The 15,035-nt window shown below is 41.2% G+C and overlaps 2 protein-coding genes across 4 annotated transcripts; one reads left to right on the top strand and one right to left on the bottom strand.

Annotated features, from left to right (window-relative positions):
* Window positions 1-1,875: 1,875 nt before the first annotated feature.
* Window positions 1,876-5,971, bottom strand: twsg1b (twisted gastrulation BMP signaling modulator 1b). Its single transcript, XM_042067976.1, has 4 exons — window positions 5,839-5,971; window positions 4,519-4,618; window positions 3,746-4,009; window positions 1,876-2,695 (listed from the first exon to the last, which is right to left on the bottom strand). Exons 1-4 carry the CDS (start codon window positions 5,962-5,964, stop codon window positions 2,511-2,513), a joined length of 675 nt encoding a protein of 224 aa, XP_041923910.1. The 5' UTR covers window positions 5,965-5,971; the 3' UTR covers window positions 1,876-2,510.
* On the top strand, window positions 5,917-14,555 carry LOC121688400 (gamma-soluble NSF attachment protein-like). 3 transcript variants are annotated; one of them, XM_042067974.1, is made up of 13 exons: window positions 7,537-7,747; window positions 8,312-8,379; window positions 8,524-8,608; window positions 8,762-8,779; window positions 8,874-8,904; window positions 9,052-9,161; window positions 9,888-9,954; window positions 11,162-11,232; window positions 11,353-11,431; window positions 11,665-11,744; window positions 11,984-12,113; window positions 12,779-12,922; window positions 12,955-14,555. In XM_042067974.1, the coding sequence occupies exons 1-12, from the start codon at window positions 7,695-7,697 to the stop codon at window positions 12,914-12,916; spliced, it is 930 nt and encodes a 309-aa protein (XP_041923908.1). In that variant the 5' UTR covers window positions 7,537-7,694; the 3' UTR covers window positions 12,917-12,922; window positions 12,955-14,555. The 3 variants fall into 3 exon arrangements, with proteins under 3 accessions (XP_041923909.1, XP_041923908.1, XP_041923907.1); XM_042067975.1 differs by lacking the exon at window positions 7,537-7,747 and adding an exon at window positions 5,917-5,995 and having other exon boundaries at window positions 12,779-14,555; XM_042067973.1 differs by having other exon boundaries at window positions 12,779-14,555.
* Window positions 14,556-15,035: the final 480 nt, after the last annotated feature.

Genomic DNA, 15,035 nt, shown 5'->3' with positions numbered 1-15,035 from the left:
GTCTTCTGGAGATTTGTGTTGTCCCTGAAGGCTCATGTTTCAGATTGCAGCTACAGTGTTGCTGTTTCAGCAGCTACAGCTTTTGCCGTTTCAGCTCAGCTGAGGTTTTGAGATGAAAAGTGATCACAGGCACAGAGTAGTGTTTTCTGTTAGAGATATAGAGATAGATGGCTGTGGGGATAAATTCCTGTTAATATTGGATAGGTCCGGTCACACAACTTCAGGATGTTTCCACTTGCACAACAAACTCTTTCCCTGGGTCTGGCCAGAAGAAATACATATTCTGTTATTCAATTATGTGTATTGTTTATAAACGCCTTGATTTGCATTCATTTTAAAATGACTGAAAAGGGCTCCACTCTTACATAAACAAGGCTGTTAAATTAAGTCAGTCTGAAATGTAAATCTTGGTTTAGCCTCTAGGGGGCACCAACGGAATTGCAGAACAATTCAGCCCCACCCATGGAGGATGACCAAGATCAATAATGTGCTCATTATCTACCTTGATAGGATGCAGTTTAAAAATCATATGATGAAAGTATTTGTCATTTATAGCCTGCTTGTGTGTTTGTTATGCAATGGCAGTTTATTTACATTGAAAAGTGATCATTAGTCGATATTGATCTTTGGTGTTTGAATGGATATTATTTATATAGGCAAGAACACTATGGAGCTATGCTACTATTCATAACAGTATTCTCTGCACTACACCCAACATAAATTGGATAGTCTTCCAGTTTGATTTGCCTCAGTCATGATGCTGAAGACATCCACCATGTGATGGGAAGGACCAGGCCTCTCCGTGCGCCGCCGCCCCAGAGAAAGGCTCCTTTGTAAGGCAGCCAGGCTAGCTGGGCTCTGCCAAGAGGGGGCACACAGTGCCATATTATCAGGCAGCTGGGGCCTGCGCTCGACCTAGAAATCGCCTCCGTCACCTGCGTGCTTCTGTGCTTGTGGAGCGCCATCGCAGGGTGGGTGGCTGTTGAGCCTCAAGCCAAATGGGGATGGACTTCAATGGGACACCTGTGGGTTGAATGTGATGCCAAAAATGGAGGAGGAAATGGCTTAATTGTTTGTGTTGTGTGTACTGCTGAGTGCTGTGTTGGAGGATAATGTCCTAATGAATTTGACTATGCCTGTTTATTTACAATAGAACTTGAGTCTATGTGCTCTGTGTGTTTTCACTAACCACGGATGGGTCAAATGCAGAGGAAAATGTCTGATGTCTGTGTGTGTGTATCACACTAGGCATTGAGGTGTGTTGCATCATTTTTTTCTCAGACCTTTTCTTGTCCCAGGATGTGCTCTCAACGCTGATAGGTGGAACTTTTGAAATTCTATGCACATGCTGTGTTTGGAAGGAAATCCAGAACTAACTGGGATATGCTGTTCTATTGCGGAACCGGGGAAGGCCTCAGGTCAAGCCTAATACTTACATAACATTTAATGGGGCTCAGGAGTAAGCCAACAATAATGTTTGCAGAGAAAATGACCAACCAATTAAAAGTAAATGCCTTAATTGAGTATATCCCAGTGTGAGGTTTAGTTGCCAAAGGCATATTGCCACTCATCTGGTAGTTGTAATGATGGGATACACCTGAGTAAGGACTTTATAGTGACAGGGTTCTCACCCCAAACTGGGGTGTAGTGGCTCATTGTTCGCAAGAGCCTTATGAAAAGGGATCCACTCCCTATTCTGCCCCCCCCCACACCCCACACACACACACTCTTCAGCAGTTGCATCCTTGCCCAATCCAATGCCAACATTTAACTTGAACCAAATGTGAACTGTTTTTCTCCAATAAGCATGTCTTAAGAAATGAAAAATGGAGAGTGAATCAACATGGAGGACTGTGAGACCAGGATCAACAGGGATTCCACTCTTGCATCTTAGCAGTACAGATTTATAGCGTAAGGTGTACTAAAATAAATAACACAGCATGTTTGGGTTTGTGTTTTACGAATTCCTGTTTCTCTTCCAAGTCACAAAGTCAAAGCTGATGAAATACATTCTCTTTATAGTTTACATAAAAAACATGATGTGCATTTAATAAAAAAAACATCTGGAATTGGAATAACTAAGTCCAGACATGTAATAGGTAGAGTAAAAGGCAGCAAAAGGAATCTTAACTGCAAATACTATCAACCTCTATATATTTATCTCAAAATGGTTTATTTGGTATAATATGAACCAACCTACCAAAGCTGGAAGAGCGGCAGACTAGCATCTACATTCGTGGAAGTTTAAAGACAAAAAAATCCATATATATATATTTGCTAGACAGCTATAAAATGTAGTGTGTTATTTATACAAGGTAAAACAATAGAAACAAAAACATTAAAATAAGGGCTAATATTTTCCATCACAATATTGTAGCATACTGTATTTTTTACAAGACAAATCCCTCTGTTGACATGATCTATATCCCTGTTGTCCCGATAGAGCGCCCCTTTAAGGCACCAACAACAATGACACCCTCCTGGGGCCAACCCAAAGTAGCTTCCATCGATCAGAAGAGGCAGTTCATGCATTTCACAGCTTTGCTGCCATAGTCCAAGCACTCAGGGCCAATGCACTCGCAGCAGGCGTTGTGGAACCAGCGGTACTTGGATCCTCCCATGGACTCACAGTACTGCTTGCACTGGTGGATGGACACACAGTCGTCGAAGTACACCACGGTGCACATGCTGTTGGCTGGAGGGGGGGGGGGGGGTGATGGAGAGGACCGTGCCATCATTAGTGACACTCACACTGAGATCCTAAGTAGTATGTTTCCCTTAAGTGCTAATAAGCACTAAGCTACAGTTTCCCCAGCTCTGCTTGTGTGTTAAGCATGTATGTTCCGCTGCAACACATAATAATGTATGTGTGTACCACCTGAACATGATTATACCCTACCACACAGGTGTGAATAACCCCCTAAAGCATTCATTACAACTCAAGAAAATGTCAAAGTACAATGTGGGGTTTGGGCAAACAACTATCCACTTAAAGCAAATACCGTCATCAACTGCTCTGATTCCCATCTCCAGCATTTGCCTACACGCTCCGGATCCTGCTGGTGCGGAACTAGCTGTTGTCAGGCACATTCCCAAAGGCCACTTCCTCGCCAGACTTTACATACAATATAAAGTATGTAGGAGACCAACTGGTGCTAAGACATCTCACAGAGGTTCCTATCCTCCATGGGGAGCATGGACCACGTCCCTCACTGCTGGATGGCTGATTAATGAGAGCCCCCACCCCCCCCCAGCTCATTTCCACATGCACACACACTCCTCATCCTCCTCGGTGGGAGAAACGGATCTGGGTCACAGGTTGAGCCAGCGCAGTATGGCGGGCGGAAGCACACATCTGGCTCCAAATCAATTAGGATCAGCTCAAGTGAGTGTAGGGCTCTGGCGTGCAGCAGAGCGCGCACACATGAAAGACCTGGGCTGGGCTGGGCTGTCATAATACCCAAACCAGACCGGCTGCACAGCCTCTGCTAACAGGAAAGCTAATGGAAGCCATTCATCTGTCAAAAGGGCCAAGTTATGGTAAGCCCCCCTACATTCCTAATTTGCTTGTGGCTTTCTTGTGTTATAGATATGATCGAGAAAAATCTAATTTCCAGCTGTTACTGGTATTTCCATGTGAACTGCAACAATAGTTATTTAATACAGACAAATGTTTATTAAGAAAGTGATATCACACAGTTCCTTTACAGAGTGGGCGAATAATGCAACTCACTGGAGGTCTTACCTTGGCTGGTATCGTACGTGGCATGGATGCTGTTTCCAGGCAGCGAGATGTTTTGGTGCTGGTCCTCCATCGTCTCCAGGAAGGAGACCAGGTTCTCGTGGTAGGAGAGCTCCTCGGCCACAGGGAAGGACACCACCATCATGTTGATGGGTGCCTCGCCTTCGGTCAGGGCGCGGAAGAGCGATGGGATTGGTCGGTAGAGCTCCTCCACGGTGCTCTTGGACGTGGCCGGTGTGTCGCTGTAGTTCTTGGGGTTGCACATTCCTACAAGGTCAACACGTGCACTGAAGTCAGACTCTGGCAAAACATCCATTTAGTAAGGCATTTCATTTGACCATTATTTGAAAAAGTCAACACTGATAGAATACTCAATAAACTATTGCTTTCACAACGGAACTGTGGGTCTGTTTTCATTGTCTACTATTATTCATTTTCTGTATCATTATCCTGTAAAATGTAAATGAATACACAAACATAAACATCAATTAACTGTTCATATTTTGGATATAATCCACTCTTCAATCAAGTTGTCCAGTAATAATATAATATTGCAATAGCATTACTAATATGTTTAAGGCCAGAAATAAAACAATGTCTAAAAAACAGCACAGTGATATGTGTGGTTAAGGACAAAATTATTAAGAGAATTATTAAGAGGTTTGCCCTGTGAGGAAACAGAACCTCCACACAGACTGCTCCCGGATGGCCAACTCATTTAGAGCAGTCAAGTTCTGACTTAGCCTGGATAAAATCACCTCCACGCACACACTCACCCACACAGTCGCAGCACTCCTCCCACAGTGTGCCGAGACAGAGCATACACTCCTTGCAGCACGAGCAGTTGCCTTCGGACGGCCGACACTGACACAACTCCTGTACGTCCAAACAACACCATAGAGTACAATAAACAAACACGTTCCCCGAGGCTGCTGGAAGAGCTGGCTGCGCCCTACCACATTCTTTTTTTCACACACCGACGAGCTCCAGCTGAATTTTAACTCAGTGTCCTATGTAAGTTATGTAATGGGATTGTTTTTTAATCAAATACATTTACATTTATTAACATGTATTCATTACGCTGATGCTTTTATCCAAAGAGTTATATTGACCTGATATTAAAGCTACAAAAGGAGACCGTGTACAAGTCATAACTTACTTACATTTAATCAGCTGCTTTGTTCAATACAATTTTACAACAATTGCAGTGCCTCAAGGAGGTCTAATCAAGCTTCACTGCTTGCTTGGAGTGATCAGCTGGTATGCTAGTCATAAAACTAATTCTGATTCCTTGAACAGTAGTGAAAATGCCACATCGCCCACACCAGATAGGCTGTGTAAAAAATCAAAAATAAAACACAATGCTGGGCACAAATCCTGGAAACTCACTGTATTCAGACATGAGTGGCACTGCAGTTAGTCTGGAGGGTGTTTGCTCACGGCAGGGGGAAAGCCTTTTCTCTTTTCACACCGGCCATGTGTCACCCACATGCTTATTACAACATGACACAGCCCATCTACCACATATCAAAACAGACTGTACGCATTTAGAAGCCATTAGAGGGAATCAGAGCGCTGTGGCTTGAGCCCGGGCGCTCAGGGCGACCTCAAGCTGCTTCCACTGCTTGGGAGTAGCACATGGAGAGGAGGAGGGGGAGGGACAGAAGGAGGGAGGTAGGGGGGGTGTAGAGGTCAAATTCCAGATGTGCACAGGGATGGAGAAAACGAACCTCCATCGAAAAAGCTAAGTAGAGAGGTTACTTTGTTTATCTTTTCCCCCAGACATATCAGACCTTAATGGACTCTGAGGTCCTGGTGCATGGGATTTTTGGAGGGGAGGGGGTTGTTAGGAGTGGCTAAGTTATGTCAACAGTGCCCTGTCAGCTACTAGGAGAAAGTTAAAGTTTATCCCCCATACTATAATGCAGTACGACATGTCTCAAAACAGTGCTCAACTGAACACCCACACCCTAACCTACTGTCCTAGTAATCTAGCTCAAAAGGCTACAATATTGTAGCCTAAATAAAGAAAATACATAATTGAAATGATGCCCATGCCAAGGCCTAAAGTAGGCCTAAATAGATCCCGCTCTTACCTGAATCAGACACTTGCTGACATCGCTCGCACACAGCGCTTTATTACAGGCGGTGACAAGTGAGAGTCCCGAGAGAAGAAAGAGCAGCCCAGCGAGGAGAGATATTTGGGTTTGGGCAGACTTCATTCCGGCACGAACGAATCAAACCCAACCTAAGGTAACCAGACAAAATCGGTTAGCTAAAAGTTAACAAAGGTAGTAACTAAAAAAAATCAAGAGCGTGTCAAGAGAGACAGAACTCTGGTGCTGTTGTGTGGGGGAGTGTAGCTTTACAAGATCACTATCAAGGTACAATCAACAGACGGCCAGACACGCAAAAGTTACAGGGTACAGCTAATTGAATTCTTTGTCTCTCGTTATTGTTATGCAAACGTAAATCACTTCAAAGGTACCAACAATTTCCACAGCGACACGCTATATCGGCGTCAGGCAGGAATCGCCCTCCAAAAAGGGAACTCATTTTAAAATCAAAACTACCGTTAGGCTAGTCATACTTCACGTCGTAGGCTACAACAAACATGTAACAACCTGCCATATCGCCCCATTTCTTAATATTCAAAACAAGTGAAACTTTGACTACCATTTTCTTTAAGCCGCGTTGAAAAGACAGCCTAATTTTAATAATGCGTTCCTCATGTTCGTGCATCAGTTTGTCATTTGACTCCCCAATAGATCACTGAAAGTTTCTCCCTTAAGATATATTGTTATAAAGTATCATTCTCAAAGCCGACAATGTATCCAAATGACAAACAATGTATCCAAAAAACTAAGTAAATTGGGTCACTTATTTTCTGCTCATGTTTCGAAAGACGTAACGAGGGGCGAATACCAGCACCTTTTTGTAAGGCATAACAGGACAGGAAGAAACAGGCATCAGGCTTTCTGGCTCCATTTCAAAGCATGCGCGAAAGAAAATTGTAGACATCAATGCTTAAGACGGGGAACTTACCTTTTAAAATAAAACGTTTACTCCTCGCTTCCCAAGGTGATTGTCGACTATACTTTTATTTTTCATCAACTTTTCAGAATTAAGGCATGTTCTGTCTCGATGGCGTGACTCTTCCCTCTACACAAAGCGAGAGAAGCAGTCTGCGCCTTAAAGACACAGGACCATAAAAGTACAGGTGAGAACACGAGCAGCCCACATCGTGCCTAAGCATCGTGCCTGCTTCTCAATGTGAGCGGTGTAGGAAAGAGTCACAAACTGGATAGCTGTTTTGCTGTGGAATGTTGTCCCTTTTGATTCAGTTTCACAACCCCCCTTACAGATGCTCTAGCCAACATTTAGTTTTAACTTAGCTACAAAAAGCTGCAGCTTCAATGATAAGAAATTAAATTCAACCAGTCTTATGTGTCATATTAATCGCAAGTTGGCTATTGTGATGTCCAAAGTTCACAACAAGTCACTTATTATTTTAGCATTACACATGCAACAGATTTGTGGCCTTATCCGTTTTATTTGCAATTGGATAGGCCTGCCATATTTTACTGGTGGTAGTGAGATGGTTTTCCATGCGATAACCAGCGCGTGTTCTTAAATGTGTTCTGTGGTGTACATAGACTGTTCAATATATACAGTCTATGGTGTGGTATATTAGGGACATCCTGAACTGCAATATGACAGACTGAAACTTCTAGCCTATAATAAAAAAAAACGCAAGAAGCACGGGATGCGTGAAGACAGCAAAATGCACAGCTCGTCGGCTCCCGTAGTCATCACCTTCGTCGACGTTGGCGACAGTCAGGAGTCTAAACAGCAGTTTGCTAATGCTAACAGTGCCCAGAAAACAGAGTTGTTTTAAACGGTTTCATTGCCTTTATATACATGGTGAAAGGGCTAATACTATAACGTTACAATGGCTGCGAAGATAAACGAAGCCCATGAGCACATTGCCAAAGCAGAGAAATAGTAAGTGATTCATTTTGCATTGTGAGCCAACCTGAGCTGTGCTAGCCATCAATAGCTAGCTTGTTGTGACTGTATAATGTTAACGTTAGCTGTGTGTAAATGGCAACCAGCTACCTTTAAACTAGTGTTTCCGCTGTAAATAAATGTGTTATGCATTTACCACTGAGAAATGGAGTACGATTTAAGTGCAGTGGTAGCCTGTTTACTTAGGCGATGCTCGTAGTGTAACGTTAACAGCAAGGTATAAGTGAAGTCAAGCTTAAAAACAACATAGCCTAATTGACAGATTGCGACGTCGTTGACAGATTGCGACGTCGATTTGTCCTGTTTATTGGTATTTTGCGTATACATAAAAACATATTTTAACAAGGCCTATAGGAACCTGACACTCCTGCTTTGGTTGATCATACCTTTCATGACGGTGCATTCATAATAGGCCTGACTAACCACATTCAAGAGACAAGATTATGATACTAATATATCATACCTCTCGTCTTAAATTGACTGTTAACTGTTGTCCTCTTTCTGCCCCATTCATCACAAAAACTACTTAATCTACTACAGTCTGAAGACAAGTTTCATGAAGTGGAAGCCAGACTACGATAGTGCTGCGTCAGAGTACGGCAAAGCAGGTTTGTGCTACTTCTCCATGACAAAAAGATGCGGAAATTTAAGTCTAGTTTAATTGTTTAATAGCATCCTTCTGTAGAAACATGCTTTAAGTACTCATGAACAGCCGGTGTTTTGCTTATGCGTCTGTGTATTTGTTTTTGCAGCTGTTGCTTTCAAAAATGCAAAGCAACTGGAGGAAGCCAAAGAGGCATATCTGCAGGAGGCAGAGGCCCACGCCAACAACAGAACGTATCCTTACAGCCTCACCCTCTGTGAAGTTCTTATGTGAAGGTTAAAATAACAGCTCATTTTTGTTATAATAATACAGTGATCAAATATTTAGAGCTGAGGAAAAGAAGTTGCAACATTGATATATACATTTCTCCTTGATTCAGTATACAGTCTGTTTCATGCTGCAAAGTAAGTAACTTGTATGAATTTAAAATATCTTAATGTTATGTATTTTATTATGACTAATTATTGCAACCAGTACATTTGATTTCTGTTTTTATAGAGCACTTGAACAAGCAGGGATGATGCTGAAGGTATTTTCCAGAAACAGAGCAAAATTGTTATTTCATTTAGCCTTCTTAATACAACATAAAGAAACTGTTACATCTGAAGCAGTTGCAAACCGGAGTAAGAGGATTGTTTTTACAGTTGGCTGACCACTGTTCTGTTTTGTTCTTTAGGACATGCAGAGGATACCGGAAGCTATTCAGTATATTGAAAGAGCGAGTATGATGTATGTGGAGAATGGCACTCCAGACACTGCAGCTATAGCACTGGACAGGGCTGGAAAGTGAGTGGACATGCAAGTGCTTAGATCAGCGACTTCAACCTTTTTGGGGATAAGGGGCACCACACATCAAGCCAAAATGGCAAGGCACACTGACTTATGGTTACTGATGATGAGTTATGTCACACACATTATCATAGGCTGTAACAGGGGCGCCCAGCGAGGAAGGCGGTGGTAGCGTAGTGGTTAACTAGAATGTAGTGGGTTCAACTCTTGGCTTCCACCGTTGTGCCCTTGAGCAAGGCACTTAACCCCAAGTTGCTCTGGGGACAGTGTAATCCCTTGTAATAGAATTGACATGTGCAAGTCACCTTGGATGAAAAATGTCTGCTTAATGTAATGTAAATGAAATATGCTCATATGATGTTGACTGAGCTGTGTAAGAGAGATATTGGACTACTTTATAACAACCACTTGAGCCTGTGTAAAAATGCATTGGGTTCCTCAAAATGCCACTGGCTTAGATAAAGAAAGAAGTCCTACACATCCCAAACATGAGGAGGAGTGCTGTTCTGCATCTTCTAACACTGTAGCATGTAATGGACTGCACATCATATAACTCCCATTCAATATTTATTTGTGTAATGTTTCAATCTTGAAGCGTCACATTGTCAATTAAGTCATTGAATGGGAACTATATTGTTCTACCTTAACGATTGTGATGTTGGATTGAATCATTCTTTTTTCACATAATTCCAAATCTACGTTTCAATTGTTTGTTTTTTTTAGATTAATAGAACCAGTGGATCTTGCTAAAGCAGTGGACCTCTACCAGAAAGCTGGATCAGTATATGAGGTAATCAATGTTAACTTGTAACTTGTCTATCTATCTATAAGTTACAGGAACATCTGTCTGTCTCTGTGTGTGTGTGTGTGTCTGTTATTCGCATATCTCTTGAACCGTTAGTCCGATGGATTTCCAACTTGACAGAAGACTTGCTATGTGCATGAGTACAGTACAGTGCCAAATGTGATGTTGTTTGGATAAGTAATGCAAAATATATTGTTAAATATATCAGTAAGAGAAGCACACATTGGCTTTCTCCGCTCTACTGTAGCCACTCCCCCTCTCACACAGCACAGTGCAGGGCCAGAGACAGAGAGGGTAAGCTGAGTTTTGGTAGTACTGAATCACGTGAGATATTTAGATGATTAGCATGTCTGACCTCAACAATAAAGACTGTATGCAGTTTGCTTGCATAAAATGGTTTCTGTGGATTTTGCAACAACACGGGCATGCAGTGGCTATTCAAAATGACATAAACATGAGGTGCAAAAAACACACTTCAAATAGCCCAAGTGATGAAATGAATTCCGACTGCAAGGTCCCAAATTGAAACGAGTGATAGGCTAATGGAATTTAAGGACATTTCAGAATGGCACACAGCTAGACAACCAGTGGCAGACAGAGCGGCATGTCACTTATGCTACCTAGACTGTTTTTGAGTCACATCGTTGCAAATCTCATACAATGATGCATCTTTCTACAAAATGGTTTGTCTTCTATATCTTTAAGTTATTCAGTCGGCTAAACATATAGCCTTATATCAAAGTTTTAGGCTTATTTGATTTGATCATCTACAGACAATGATTGGCAGACAGAGCGTGATGTCACATATAGGTTACCAAAGGTTGTTGAGTCACATCGTTGCAAATTTCATATGATGATGAATCATTCCACAAAATGGTTTGTCAGGAAGTTAATCAATAAACATAGCCTTAACTCAAAATAGCTGTTAGACATGTCATTTTGATCTGTAAAAATGTCACATGCAGCCATGCCTAAATTCATTAAATAAAGGTTTCTAACATAATATTCAGTATTCATTATTGAATGCTTAGCTGGAATGATGTTTTTCCCCATCATCCTATTTTTAAAGCACAAAATGTATTAATTAAATATGATGTATTGCATATGTATGTATTGCGTTGTTGTTGTTGAATGTGTTTGAAAAAGGTCAAAGCTGTTGACTGGACTTTTAACCTTGTGGTTGGTTTTGTAGAATGAGGACCGGCTTCGCCAGGCATCTGAAATGCTGGGAAAGTGTTCCAGACTTCTTGTTAGGCAACGCAAGTAAGTAAAGGTCCTGAAAACCTTGCACCCTGTAATTACACAGGGTTTATTTTTCTTTGTTTATTTTTGAACAGTGTGCAGTATAAGCTTACTCATGCTTGGTCTCACCTCTTCTGCCAGATTTGACGAGGCTGCTGTGTCCCTTCAGAAGGAGAAGAACATGTACAAAGAAATAGAGAATTATCCAACATGTTTTAAGGTATGGTACAAGCAGTTTTCTTGCATGTATCATAGGGAGGCAGTAATGATCTGGAATATGACAGTTCACACCTATGACATGAAGGGATGTTGACTGAATGTTCACTGTCACTTCCATTTATTCTGTTCCTGATGCCTCATGGATCATTTACATTTTGTGTATTTGTGGTCTATCAAATCACGGTGGTATCTTGTAATTTACTTTCTTCCCTATTGAAATTATTTTTGCCTCAGAAAACCATCGCCCAAGTGCTCGTCCAACTTCACCGAGCGGATTTCGTGGCCGCTGATAAATGCGTTAGAGAAAGTTACAGGTACACCTGTCTTCACATCTTGCTTTTTGTCTGACCTGCCGGCGGTCAGCTCTAATAGCATCTCTTTTTTTCCTGGTTAGAAGAAGATAAATAAATGTTCATGTGGAACTGGGCTTGGCTGTTGGCCGCTGTGTGAAAGCCCCTCCCTATAGCACTAGGAATCTAACATCTCTCCAGTGTATATTTGAAATCAGATGTGTAGAACCATGTGATTCACATGACGTCCATCATTCCCTCAGTATCCCAGGGTTCAGTGGGAGTGAGGATTGTATCGCTATGGAGGAGCTACTACAAGGCTATGACGAGCAGGATGAAGACCAGGTGTACAGAGTGTGCAACTCGCCATTACTCAAGTACATGGATAACGATGTGAGTAATGTCCTCCTCTTCTCCTTATGGACCTTATTCTCCGCACTAGTCTCAAAAGCATGTAGTGATAAAAAGCTTTTCTCATATGTCTGATTTCTTCCCCCTTTTTACCTGAAAAATGTCAGTGTGTAGGGAGTTACAGGTACTACAGGTAAGGCTATGCACTGGTAAATTCCTCTAGGTACCGGTCCATGTAGAATACTGTATTTAGTGATCATTGTTTTGACAGTGCTTTAGTTGTAGAGCTCTACAGCTAGCCCTATACATACATACATACATATATATATTGTGGCATGCTGTTAAGGAAATTAAATATTTCTCAATATATATTCAGATTTTCATTCAAAATTCTCAAGTCTAAGTGTCTGGGGGTGTGTGTGTATATGTATATGTGTATATATATATATATATATATATATATATATATATATATATATATATATATATACTATAAATCCCTATAGTCGTAACTGCCTGATAGAATATGCTCACACAAAGATGACATATCTGGTTGGTGAAATAGTTAACCCTTAATCTCATTTGAAGTTCAATTTCTATTACCTATTGTATAACCTACATGATTGGTGCCCTTTTACAAGAAAAGTTGACAATTTTCAGTTTGGACTGTGACTGTCCTGTTGTGTCCTCTTGGTTGTGTTGTACAGTACGCTAAGCTGGCCCTCAGCCTGAGAGTGCCGGGCGGCGGCAACAAGAAGAAGCCGCTGGCCGCAGCCAGTGATGCAGGAGCAAGTGCGGCCCAGCCGGACGAAGAGGAGGACGAGTATGCTGGGGGCCTGTGTTAGAGACAGACACACACACACACACACACACACACACACACACACACACACACACACACACACACACACACACACACCGATGACTGCACCAGCTGCACTGAGTTGGTGTTCCCAGCAGAGGGAGCTCCTCTGTTGCAGTTGTGATGATGGGTCTCCTCCAGTAGAGGGCAGTCTTCCACAGCGGTTTATCCATTGGAGGCTTGAACTGCCCTGCTGCGGTGCCATTCTGTAAGCATGAGTGTATATGTGTAAAACTATGAAAAATATGTGTAATATATTCTCTCGATATATAAAGACTAAAAGCATCGATTTACTACCCTCATGCTTGAAAAACATCTTTGTATAAGTTCTTATTTTAACACTTTTTCTGATTGATGAAGTGAACCCGCAATCATTTTGATGATTTTTGTTTATGATGTGTGTGATTATTGAGGGACAGGTATTTCTTTGCATGATTTCTGACTTCCAGCCTTGTGCTTTCTGGCACACGAGTGTGTGCCAGAAGCTGAACACTCTAAACTTGAAGATTTGAGACATTCAGGTGAGCCTTCCTTTGTGTGTGGACACTCTAGGGGACCTATGTAGTCTGGAGGTGTTGATTACTATTAGAACATGGTCATGAGTTTGACTGAATTCCTTCTTTAGTGAAAAGAGCAAAGTTAATATTAATCAGATGTTTGCATAGTTGGCTTTTTGTTGATTCCAATATTTTTTCACAGATGTGGTGCATGTGTGGAATTGTCATAGTCATGTAAGCATAGTTATTGGACAGATGAACAGTGTTCCAAAAAGTCATGCAACCAATCTATTTCCTGTCTTGGCAAACTTCCTTAGAGATGTGTAGCACTAAGTCCATATGCTGATGATCCCAAACTTATTTACCTACCGGACGTTTTTTCCTGAGCACTTCCTAATTACCCAGCATGCCTTTGTAATTTCAGAAGCAAAAACAGGAGAATGTATACATCAGCCTATACTCTGTCCATGGTATATTGGGATAGCACTTAATGTCCCTATGCCAAAAACCTCACAACATCCCTTAATCATCCAACTGCTCACCCAAGACATGTTTTTTAATGATATTGTGAAAGACTGATGAGCAGCACACTATAGACTGTATGCCTTACGATTTACAGTGTCTTACAATTTGTAGACACCCCTAGAAATGTTTGATTCCTGTCTTTGGAGTCAGCTGTTATGCTGGAAAGAAATGCTCTACAAGTGGTTTTATATTTTCCAAAACCAAGAATGGCCTCCAATTGAGTGGCGACCTACAAATCTGCAAACCTGCATGAATGCCTGTACTGAATGCTTGTATCTCTAAACTGTGTCAGTATGCTGTGGTTGTCCTTATGATATTGCCTTATTGTGTTTTAACTGTAAAGTGATTGATAAGAATGCTAAGTTGTATACATCTCTCAATTGCAAGGGAACTTCTGTGTGTTGCATGTCAAAGGTTTTGATGTCAACCTTTTATTATGGACATTCTTTGCAAACTTAAACAATATATTATTTTAATGGGAATCATAATGGAAAAATGACAAATAAATTCAAATGTTTGCAGTGTTTAGTGTGAAGTTGTATGTGTCAAATTAAAGATAAAATCTGTGACTGGTGAAATATTGATAAAGTGGCTCTTTGGAATTACTTGGTTCTACGCATTAATTACATTCATAACATTTAATCTGATCTTCATTTAAGTCACACGTATAGAAAACAATGTGATTAAGCTAACCATGTAAAGAAAAGTAATTTAAATAAAATGTAATTCTTGAATTTCCCTTTGGGGATCAATAAAGTATCTATCTATCTATCTATCTATCTATCTAAACCTGGATCTACAAATCGCTTGAATCGCGATTAATTTAATCCTTGTTGGTGCAACCTACCCATCTTGTTTTATAGTGAACTCACCCATAAATCATTATCAGTGCTGATGGGAAAAGTATGTTAATCTTAGCGCTCCTCCTAACTGTGAAACGAAACCACAATGTTCAGGAGGAATTTGAGCCCTTTCTTCCTTCAGTTCATCCACATTCATAATATATCTGGTCTAAATGCCTCTCTTGAAGTCATTCCACAGCATCTCTACTGCTTAAGGTCAGGAGAGGCCACTTCAAAA

This window comes from Alosa sapidissima, chromosome 17, assembly GCF_018492685.1.
Source record: "Alosa sapidissima isolate fAloSap1 chromosome 17, fAloSap1.pri, whole genome shotgun sequence".
Taxonomy (NCBI): Eukaryota; Metazoa; Chordata; class Actinopteri; order Clupeiformes; family Clupeidae; genus Alosa; species Alosa sapidissima.
This window is presented reverse-complemented; position numbering and strand designations above follow the sequence as displayed.

Excerpts from the sequence above, each read along its gene's own strand:
- LOC121688400 (XM_042067974.1), top strand. The coding sequence starts at position 7,695 with ATGGCTGCGAAGATAAACGAAGCCCATGAGCACATTGCCAAAGCAGAG. Across the intron at positions 9,162-9,887 it reads GCACTGGACAGGGCTGGAAA|ATTAATAGAACCAGTGGATC; the intron begins GTGAGTGGACAT and ends TGTTTTTTTTAG. Across the intron at positions 11,233-11,352 it reads CTTCTTGTTAGGCAACGCAA|ATTTGACGAGGCTGCTGTGT; the intron begins GTAAGTAAAGGT and ends CTCTTCTGCCAG.
- twsg1b (XM_042067976.1), bottom strand. The coding sequence starts at position 5,964 with ATGAAGTCTGCCCAAACCCAAATATCTCTCCTCGCTGGGCTGCTCTTT. Across the intron at positions 4,010-4,518 it reads GGAGTGCTGCGACTGTGTGG|GAATGTGCAACCCCAAGAAC; the intron begins GTGAGTGTGTGC and ends TTGACCTTGTAG. Across the intron at positions 2,696-3,745 it reads CACGTACGATACCAGCCAAG|CCAACAGCATGTGCACCGTG; the intron begins GTAAGACCTCCA and ends CCCCCCCTCCAG.